Source organism: Durotheca rogersii, assembly GCF_024521655.1.
Source record: "Durotheca rogersii strain YMJ 92031201 chromosome Unknown GGS23scaffold_12, whole genome shotgun sequence".
NCBI classification, from domain to species: Eukaryota; Fungi; Ascomycota; class Sordariomycetes; order Xylariales; family Xylariaceae; genus Durotheca; species Durotheca rogersii.
This window is the reverse complement of record NW_026251243.1, coordinates 530,851-541,911: the sequence shown is the minus strand read 5'-3', so window position 1 is coordinate 541,911 and position 11,061 is coordinate 530,851. Positions and strand designations below refer to the sequence as shown.

Sequence of the window (11,061 nt, the reverse complement as noted above, 5' to 3'; positions counted from 1 at the left end):
TATTATCATTAGTACTTATATTACCTTTTATCGTAGGTTAATAATTTCCGGTACGAACTATTACTATTTAACTATTTATAAATCGAATTATATTATTATCGCGGTTAGTCGTTCTATAATAAGTCTAAGAAATTCGCGGAAATCGTTTACGTTCCTTAGGTCCTAGCCTCCTAGGGGTTCTTCTAGCGGTTTACGTCCGAAGATAGGTACGGGGATAGGGTTTTTAGGTTCGCTAGGTCCTAGCTCTATTCGTTATCTACCGGCTCCTTAGGTTAAGGTTTCCGGTACCTTTAAATCCGATATAATCGATGGAAATTAACGGTAAAAGTCGAGGGAAGATAAGGATTATTAACCTTTAATAAGAGGATATAATAGCCTTATTATAGTTACGGAATATAATAAAGAAAGAGGTAGGATAGCGTCTTTTAATATAATCGTAAGGAAAGGGGTAGTTATGAAATCGTTATCCGTAGAAAGTACTAGAAGGGGATAGATAATAACGGAAGGTAATAGAAGATTTTTCTTTTACTAGTATCGCTTATATTACCACGGTAATGGTAATTCTCCCGCTTAAGGTAGCAGTAACTCTTCTAACCTTGCTAATCTATATTGCTAAGTCTAGTAATACTAATCAGTATTAGTAGGTACGTACGTAAAGTAAAGTAAATAGTAAATAATAATAAGAAAGATTAGAGGTAAGACTAGTTATATTAATATATCTAATTCTTCTTTAGGAGCTATCTATCTAAGGAGGATAGGAAAATCGTTCCTTATATCCTACGTAGGTACGGAGGTACCTGCGTTATCCCTGATTGCTAGTAAACCATCAGCTAGTTTAACTAACGATTAATAGGAAATAGGAAAGATCTAATAACAAAAATAACTAGGCTAGCGGAGCTATAACCTATAACTAACCTAATCGACCTATTCCTAATTAACCCTAATTAACTAGGAATAAGCTAATTCCATTAAAGGCTACCAAGAAATAACAGGGATTAACAGTCAGGAAATAGGAACTATAACGGGCAGGTAAAACAAGCGTAGCTTCCGTAAGAAATAAAGAAATAATCCCATACGATATAACGTAATCCCGTCCTTCTCGTCCATAACTAGCTTTACCGATCCTTTTAACTAATCCTAATCCTATAAACTAACTAATATATCCTATTCATACCCGACTATTCTCGTTTCTAACTATTATTCGTCCGGCAGCATTTACCGGGCTTCCCTTGACCCTCGATCCCTCCCCTATACGTAGTTCTAGGGGCTCTCTAGGCTCTTCCTACTAACTATATATCGGTAAGGGCGACAAGAAGGGTCTCCGGGTATTATTATAGCTGTTTCCGACTGTAACTTATGACTTGTTTTTTCTAGGCTTTCTTATTTAATATCCTATTTAATTCGTATATCGCGGTATCGTTTATAGGTCTATCGCGCTAATCGGTAGGTTCCCCGATTAGGTTCGTAGGTATAAGGTCTATCGGTATCTTCGTATGGTAAATAAAGGCATCGTGGTACCTATCGGTTAGGGAGGCAAGGAGAGACCTCCCCAGGTACCGTAACTAGCTGGCAGGAATAAAACAAGGGCAATCGGAGCTATCGGTAAGCCTCTTGTAATTGAAATAGATCGATCGGTAAAGAACGGATGCCTTTAAGCGTATGTTGTAAAAAGGGGGTGGTAGCGGTAACTTGGTTAGATTAACTAAGGGCGAGAAAACTGCCATCTAGGTACTGGTAAAAAACGATGGAGGCAAAACCAGATAAAAACGGGCATAGCTCCTTTAAAAGAGATAACTAAGAAACGAGGATAGGATAGATCCACTGATCGGCGAACGAGCTTTTAGGTAAGCTGATCAAAAGCTAATGGGAGGGCGTAGGTTGTTGATGGTCGCCATGGTTGTCTGCCCTCCCTGTTGATCCAGCCACCTGAAAATTCAGGCTGTGGCCTGAAAGGGCTTAATCCGAAAGCCACGAAAACGGCTCTGGAGCCACGAAAACAGCTCCTGATCAACTGAAAAACAGGGAATCTCCTGATCGACGAATCCTGAACCTGATGACTGCAAAAACGGTCGATCAAAAGGTCGCTCCTAAGACTGACGAGGTTGCGGCTCGGGCTACTGGGTGGTCGCTACTGAATAGGAGTAGCGTGGGCACGCTGACGGAGGTACGAAAAGGGCTACCTAACTGCTAACAACTGGCCCAGTGCCGATCAACAAAAGATCACAGCTGTAAACAGCTGTAATCGGTTGATCGGCCAGCTGAAAACGGCAGCTGGGAAAGGAGAGACTGGAAAGGCAAAGACGAGGATGGCTAGAAAGGCATGGCAAAAGGAGTGAATGGCTATAGGCTGTAATATCTATAGGTCTAAGTCTGGCTGATGAAAATATGAGTACGCGACCCATATAAATACACATCGAAAAGGCTACGTGGCCTAGATCCACCGCACCACTACAGTAGGAGCACGTTTTCCTATATTCTGGGTGAAATTTGTTCTTCGCCCAATGGTAATCACAGTTACTGCTAGTATGCGCTAGAGGCTGTCGACTCATGCTCTCGCAAATCTCGACCACCCCCGGCATCATTTCTTGTCAGGGGTTGAACTAAAGTAGTCGCCCACCGAATCCTCCGTAGTGTGTTGTAGACAGCTCCGCCACATAGGCCATAGCCCTACCGATAAGCACTACGCCCGATGGAGATTCGGGTTACTCTTGTTAATCCTCTCGCTTAGTACTAATCGTTTCCGGGGTGCCGGAGATCCATGCCGTAGGCCTTCTCGGCACAGACCTTCAAGACGCGTAGATGGTTGACGGCTGCCTGGCCGTTGCGAATCTTTGCGCGATCCCTGCGATCCTCTGGAGAGCGAGGTATCCGAGAGGGAAGAGCTAAAACGGTAACAGCAACAACGCACTATCGTACGAGCTTCATTCCCTAGTCTGGCGCTGGTTTCCCCGTAGTCGACGCAGGACGCGGATCCGGATCCCGACGACGTCGCCATATCGAAATGCCCGAGTCAAATTTCAGACTAATTCAGCCCCGCCGCCGACTGCTATGACAGCTTCAACCTTACGCCTCTATTCAAGGAGACGATCTTTACCGTCGCCTCGGCCGCGATAGCGCTGCTGCTGCCCCCCTTTTCTCGTCGCCCGCCCGCCCAAGGTCGTGCAGACGTGGCACTACACCACGAAGCTGGCAAGCGCGCCGCGGACGCTCTGGGCCCTCGTCAGCGGCGCTTCGCTACCCGCGGTCCTGAGCGTGTCCGTCGCGATCAAAGCGCTCTTGGTGGTGCTCGAGTTGGCAGAGAAGCGCGGGGCCCCACCTCCTGCCTGGTGGGTCAACCGGACCCTTCTCAGGGGCATCCGGGACGGCTCTCGCTCGAGACTCTGGATGACGTGGACCAGCAGCTGAGGATCGGGGCGGAGGGGAAGAGTCTACACCGCCGATGGGTTTCCTGGCAAGGGAGGGGGGCGACGTCTAGCTCCCTGCTGGAGGTCTGCATGTCGCATCAGAGAGGGCTCTTTTACGAGAGCCTGCTCCCTCGAATTTTGCGGATCGGCTTCACCTTCGCGGAGCCCTTCCTCGTCGAGCGCGTGCTCGCGTACACCTAGGAGCTCGAGTTTGCCGATAGGTCGGGACTCGTAACTGGTCTGATCGTGTCAACAAGGCATCGTCTATACCGGGATTGCGGTGTCAACGGCTTTGACGCAGCATGGACCTTTTAGCTTATAACGAGCATCAAGGCTGGCCTTATCGACTCGATCTATCGCTGTGTGCTGGAGATCCGCTCTACTTCTCTGTTGGAATCCGATGCCGTGACACCGATGAGCGCTGACGTTGAGAGAATCGTGACGGGATTTAGGACTTTGCACAAACTGTGGGCGTCGCCGATGGAGACCGGAATCGTCTTGTGGCTACTGTATCCCTATCTAGGCCTGGCAGTGCTTCGTCAAGTACGCGGGCCTAGGCACCGTGGTGGCCTCCGCCCCCCCGGCAGCGTTGAACGCCTAGCTGGACGTAGTCCAGTATGAAAGCTGTCAGGGTGACTGTGCTTTCGGATAGGCTTGGCAGATCAATACGCGAAATTCGAGAGCGGGAGGTAAAGGTTTCATACGGCTACAGATTCGTGCTTCTCAAGATCGTATCGATCGGCTACTTGACCCTTTCCATGGACCCCGTCGGCGCTTTCGGGATTTATATAATACTACTACAGAGATATATGAACTATCCACCCTCGACACAACCAAAGTAGTAACCACTGTGACTCTGTTGCAACTCCTTATTGCCTCCGTGTCGTTTTTGGTGCAAATTCTCGGCGGTGTCATGGACGCTGCGGGACGCCTTTAGAGGATACCGAACTATCTCCACACCGAGGTATGCATCGGCGGGAGGAAGCACGTCGACCCCTTTCGCCGAAATTCGACGCCATCACAGTCCTTGAAACCTCAACCCAAACCCTCTTCGCTGACGCCGGCGATGGTCGGTAATAGTCAGGCCGACAAAAAGCTCATAGTAGAGAACAGCTACCACGAGGAAAAGGGGCAACCCTTCGGCGGGGCCTATGAGCTGAGGGAACTGGGAGAGCGTGGGTAGCTAGCCGAAAACACTATAGCGATACAATTGCAAGGCGTCTCCGCCCGTTAGAAGGGGGAGGGGCAACTGGGTGTGAAGGATATCAGCTTAGAGATCCCGCGGGGCAAGCTGGTCATAGTCATCGGGTCGGTTGGAAGCAGGAAATCCACCCTCTTCAATACGCGCTTAGGCGAGACCCTAATTGCCGATGGGATCCATTATTTCAAGCTTCCGAGATATCTCGTTTTGCTTGCAGTCACCGTGGGTCGTCCGCGACACCATCCAAAAGAATATCACAGGCTCGCTTCCCTTGGGCCCCGAGTGGTGCTCGACGGCGGTGAACGCATGCGCTCTTTCGCACGATATAGGGTAGCTCCCGCAACGCGACCACGCGTTGGTAGGACGCAACGGGATCAGTTTCAGCGGCGGGTAACAAATGCACTTCACACTGGTCCGGGCATTATACTCGTGTGAAGGCATGTTCATGGTAGACGACGACGTCTTGAGCGGGCTTGACGCGATCGCCGAGAAGGCAGTGTTCCAGTTGGTATTTTCGAAGAATGGGCTGCTGAGCCGACAGCGCCCCCAGAGGCAAGGAGCAGTCACATCCGCCTGGAGCGGTGCGGGATGCCTTGGACCAAGGCCCTCCCCGGTGTCAACGCTGCCGACGCCGCGACTGGTGGTTTGGCTACGTATAAGTATTATACTGAATGCTTCTGATGGGGTAGATGGTCCGTCTTCGCCTTCCTCTGCGCGACATTCGGATCCTTCCCCGTATTCCCGCAAGTATGGGTTAGATGGCGGGCCGACGATAACAGGAAGCACCCGTGGGAAAACGCCGGCTACTATTGAGGTATCTATTTTCTGCTCGGCCTTTTGATCGTTGCGAATCTTGGAGTCCCAACTGGGTAAATGTCGATAAGACGGCCTTCTTTGTTGTTGGGAGACCTGCTAATTCTCGAAACCAGTTTCCTCATCACAAGCTTCGCGCCTCGGGTAACTAAGACCTTGCACGAACGCCTCCTTGGTATGGTCATGAATGCGTCTATGTCCCTTTTCTACACGTCGGGTGCTGGCTCTATCGCCAACAGATTCGGCCGGGACATTGAACTCATCGATATGGTGGTGCCTCTGTTGCTGATCCATACCGTCATCACGATCTTCGTCATCGTTGCTCGGGGCGTATTCATCGCTGTTACGGGCACTTGTGTCGGTGCCACATTGTCGCAGCCTCGTCGCCGCCTATTTTATCCAAAGCTTCACTTGCGAATACTACGCATGCTCCTACTGCTGGATATTAAATCCAAGTCTATTCTCTTCGCCTACTTCCTCGAAACGCTAGCCCTTCTGCTCGGAGCGAGATTTCCTCGAACAAAACGACGAGCTCGTCTGCGTCATTCAGCGGCCGGCTTACTTCCTGCTAGGCGTGCAGAGGTGGCTCGGTCTCGTCCTACACCTCGTTGTTTGCGGCATCGCCATCATCCTCGCGAAGATCGCCGTTAAGGCCAAAGGGCTAGACGTCCGGCTCATCGGCCTTGCGCTCGTCAGCGTTGTGGGGCTCAGCGGCGAGCTAAAATGGCTTATCATCCACTGGGCTCGCCTCGAGATGTCCGCGGAGGCGGTCACTTGAGTGAAGCCATTCACGAGCTCCGTCTAGTCCAAATACCTCCCGACCGAGACGCAAGCCGTGCTAGAGAACTAGCCCTTGTCCGGCCGCATATAATTCCGCAATATGGTAATGTCGTACCACAAAGATACTGATTCTGTGCTTAGAGGTGTGCTTTTCTAGATCGAGCCGGCCCAGCACACCAGCATCTGCGGCCGTAAGCTAGACCCCCGCTCTACGGACCACCCCTTCACGGACCACCCTTTTTATATATGTTTATATACAAACGATTTTTCCCCATAAAAAATCGGAAAAGAATCGGAAAAATCGGAAATTTAATTACGTAATTGGCTTACCTAATTCGATTAACATATGTTTTTTCCGAATTTTTCAGTCCATAAAATAAAGAGTTTTATACGATTTTAGTTTTTTTTTTCTTGCACTAATAGTTTCCCATATAATTTATTAGGGAATCTAATATAATAGTACGAAATTACCCTTTTAAAGTATTTTTTTTACCGTAATAAAGTGGAGCTATTACATAATCAAAGATAGGTTAATTAGAAAAAGAATTATTATTACTTAATCTTATTTTTATTAGGTGATTTTATTTTTATTTAATTTATTATCTTAAAAAATAGACGTTTTTTGATTAAAATCTTTTCAGAATTTTATATGGGAAATCGGGTAAATTTGAAAAGTTTACGTTTTCTATATAAAATAATGTCTAAAAAAAATTAAAAATTTACCTATTTTTTTAGGATAAAAAATTAAATAAAAATAAAATAAAGTAATAAAAATAATATTTAATAATAGTAATCATTTTTCTAACTAGCCTATCTTTAATTATATAATAGCTCCACTTAATTACGGTAAAAAAAATACTTTAAAAGGGTAATTTCGTACTATTATATTAGATTCCCTAATAAATTATATAGGAAACTATTAGTGCAAGAAAAAAAAAACTAAAATCGTATAAAACTCTTTATTTTATGGACTGAAAAATTTGGAAAAAACATATGTTAATCGAATTAGGTAAGCTAATTACGTAATTAAATTTCCGATTTTTCCGATTCTTTTCCGATTTTTTACGGGGAAAAATCGTTTATATGTATCACGGTTTTAAGAGCTATTCGCTAGGTAAAAGCCGTATGTTAATGAATTAAAGCTAGACGAGGAGAAAAAGGAAGAAAGTATGCCCTATAGGCCGTACTTGCGATAGCTAGCCTTATCCGCCGTAAGTACTAAGGGCCTAATTACGTATTATGCCCTAGCATTAGCCAAGGCCTTATTATAGGCATAGCCTATTATATAAGGTCCCTTCCCCGGAAAAAAAAAAAAAGTACGCCTTACCGTCCTTTTCTTTAGCGTTTAGCCCTAATAACCTAATCCGTTTTCTCCGCGCCTTAGGATGCGTACCGTATCCTTAGGTACTACCTCCGTTCCCCGGGGTACGCTACTTACTCCCCGGGTTACTAACTCCGCCGCTTAAGGTACTGGTATATCCCTAGGCCTCCTTCCGATTATCCCCCGGGGTATTAATACCCCCCGGGTATAGCCTCCTTCCTTCCCGGCGGTTATATTATACCCCGGGGTCTCCTCTTCCGCCGTTTCCTTCCCGGGGCCTTTCGTTTTCCGGGGTATTATACCGGGCGCCTCTAGCCTCCCGGCGCTTTTCCCCCGGGTCCTATTCTTCCCCGGGATTTCCTCCTCTTCCGTAGGTCTCCCGGGTTTCTTCGCTTACCGGGTACGCTCTCTCGGTAGTTACTTCCCTCGAAAGCTCCTTTCCTTATCCTCCTCCTCCTAAGGTACTACCGGCGCTCCGGGTATTATCTAGCCCTTCGGTATATCATTTCCCTAGGGCCGCCGTTTCCGTTTCCCGGGTTACGTTATTCGCTTCTCGGGCTACTATCTTCGTTCCCTAGGTATTATGGTTTTAAGAGCTATTCGCTAGGTAAAAGCCGTATATTAATGAATTAAAGCTAGACGAGGAGAAAAAGGAAGAAAGTATACCTTATAGGCCGTACTTACGATAGCTAGCCTTATCCGCCGTAAGTACTAAGGGCCTAATTACGTACTATGTCCTAGTATTAGCTAGGGCTTTATTATAGGCATAGCCTATTATATAAGGTCCCTTCCTAGAAAAAAAAGGTACGCCTTACCGCCCTTTTCTTCGGCGTTTAGCCCTAATAACCTAACCCGTTTTCCTTCCTTACGCCTTAGGATACGTACCGCATCCTTAGGTACTACCTCCGTTCCCCGGGATACGCTACTCGTTCCCCGGGTTACTAACTCCGCCGCCTAAGGTACTAATATATTCCTAGGCCTCCTCCTCCTCCGTTCGTTCGTTTCCCGGGGTATTAATGCTCCCCGGGTATGGCCTTATCCTCCTTCGTCTCTTCCCCGGCGGTTATACTATACCCCGGGGTTTCCTCCTCCGCCGTTTCCTTCCCGGGGCCTTTCGTCTCCCGGGGTACTACACCGGGCGCCTCTAGCCTCCCGGCGCTCTTCCCCCGGGTCCTACTCTTTCCCGGGATCTCCTCCTCTCCTTCCTTAGGTTTCTCGGGTTTCTTCGCCTACCGGGTACGCCTTCCCGGTAGCTACTCCTCCCGAGAGCCCCTCCTCCTTCTCCTCCTCCGCCGTTTCCGTTTCCCGGGTCGCGTTATCCGCTTCCCGGGCTACTATCTTCGTTCCCCGGGACGTTACTATTCCCCGGGGCTTTCTCTTTCTTCCTAGGGTATTACTACTTCCCTAGGGCTAGTTCCGATCCTCCTATTAAACCGTAAAGCTCTAAAGCCCCGCGTACGAAGTCGCTTATAGGCGCCTACTAGGTCCAGCCTAGCTCCCGTAGCTACGGGATCGTCGGTCCGTCTACCGCCGTTTAAAGACCCTCGTTTATCTTCCGCTAGCGGAACTAAGGGCTCCGCCTAAGGGCGTATTAAGGCGCGCCTTCCCGTTTACTATTAAGAGGCCTAGGGCCTCTCTTAACGTTTAAAGGCTAGGGGCCTATCCTTCTGTTTAAAGGCTAGGGGCCTATCCGTACTACTAGCCGAGCCGCGAGGCTCCGCCGGAGGGCGTGCTAAGGTACGCCGTCCCTACTCGTTTAAAAACTATCGTCTATCGTCCGCTAGCGGAGCTAAAGGCTCCGCCTAAGGGCGCGCGGGGGCGCGCCCTCCCGTCTACTGCTAGCGCCGCTAGCGCCCTTATCGATACTAAGAAACCGGTAGTCTCTCCGTAAACCGCTGGTACCTCTGGTACCCTTATCGAAGTACTATTATTCTAACGCCGTTCCTTCCTTATATTACGCCTCGGGCGTTCTTAATTCGTCGATAAGCGTTATGCTCTAGCGCTCTATCATCTTTCTCCGGAAAAAAATTTTCCGCCGTTTTTAGCCGTATTTTTCGTAGTTCTTATCTCGAAATTACCGTCTAAATCTACGGTTTCTCGGGGCTATCGGTCGTTTCTTCGGTTATCTTATCGGTCCTCGTCCGTAGGCTACTACCGGCGCGTATGTCTAAAAGCTAATACCGCCTTTCCGACTATTAACTTAGCCGGCGTAAACGCTAGTATCGCCTTTCCTACTACTAATCCCGCGTATTAAAATATACTAGTCTCGTCGGTCTTCTTCGTAGGTACTACCGGCGCGTATATCTAAAACTAATACCGCCTTTCCGACTACTAACTTTGCTAGCTACCGCTTCCTTTAGTACTATATCGCCGTTCTTATTACTAATTCCGCTCGCTAAGATATTAATCCGTAAAACGATAAAAGAAGGTTAGTTTAGCTTTTTATTACGGTTTTAAGAGTTATTCGCTAGGTAAAAGCCGTATATTAATAAACTAAAGCTAAACGAGGAGAAAAAGAAAGAAAGTATACCTTATAGGCCGTACTTACAATAGCTAGCCTTATTCGCCGTAGGTACTAAGGGCCTGATTACGTATTATGCCCTAGCACTAGCCAGGGCCTTACTATAGGCATAGCTCATTACACCGGGGTATTATTACTCCCCAGGGGTTATTAGTTCCGATCCTTTTATTAAACCGTAAAGCTTTAAAGCCCCGCGTACGAAGTCGCTTATAGGCGCCTACTAGGTCTAGCCTAGCTCCCGTAGCTACGGGATCGTCGGTCCGTCTACCGCCGTTTAAAGATCCTCGTTTATCTTCCGCTAAAGGACGTACTAAAGTACGCCGTCCGATTCGTTTAGAGACTATCGTCTATCGTCCGCTAGCGGAGCTAAGGGCTCCGCCTAAGGGCGTATTAAGGCGCGCCCTCCCGTTTACTGCTAAGAGACTTAGGGCCTCTCCTACCGTTTAAAGGCCAGGGGCTTATCCTTCCGTTTAAAGACTAAGGGCCTATCCGTACTATTAGCAGAGCCGCGAGGCTCCGCCGGAGGACGTATTAAGGTACGCCGTTCCTATTCGTTTAAAGACTATCGTCTATCGTATACCGCTAGCGGAGTTTAAAGGGCTCCGCCTAAGGACGCGCGGGGGCGCGCCCTCCCGTTTACTACTAGCGCCGCTAGCGCCTTTATCGAAGTACTATTATTCTAGCCGAAATCTTGTCGTATTTCCTGCTATTCTAACGCCGTTTCTTCCTTATATTACGCCTCGGGCGTTCTTAACTCGCGACGAGCGTTATGCTCTAGCGCTTTACTATCTTTCTCCGGAAAAAAATTTTCCGCCGTTCCTAGCCGTATTTTTCGTTATTCTTATTTCGAAATTACCGTCTAAACTACGTTTTCTCGGGGTTATCGGTCGTTTTTTTTTCGGGTTATCTTATATCGGTTCTTTTCGTAGGGGCTACCGGCGCGTATATCTAAAAGCTAATACCGCCTTTCCGATTACTAGCTTTGCCGTACGGTATCGCCTTTCCTACTACTAATCTTACG

General features: G+C 47.9%; 1 protein-coding gene across 1 annotated transcript; it reads left to right on the top strand.

The window, feature by feature from the left end:
• Window positions 1–5,044: 5,044 nt before the first annotated feature.
• On the top strand, window positions 5,045–6,375 carry GGS23DRAFT_610335 (uncharacterized protein; the record flags this gene model as incomplete). The annotated part of the gene is made up of 3 exons (XM_051520326.1): window positions 5,045–5,109; window positions 5,535–5,775; window positions 5,909–6,375. 3 exons carry the CDS (start codon window positions 5,045–5,047, stop codon window positions 6,194–6,196), a joined length of 594 nt encoding a protein of 197 aa, XP_051371332.1. The 3' UTR covers window positions 6,197–6,375.
• Between the last annotated feature and the right edge of the window lie 4,686 nt (window positions 6,376–11,061).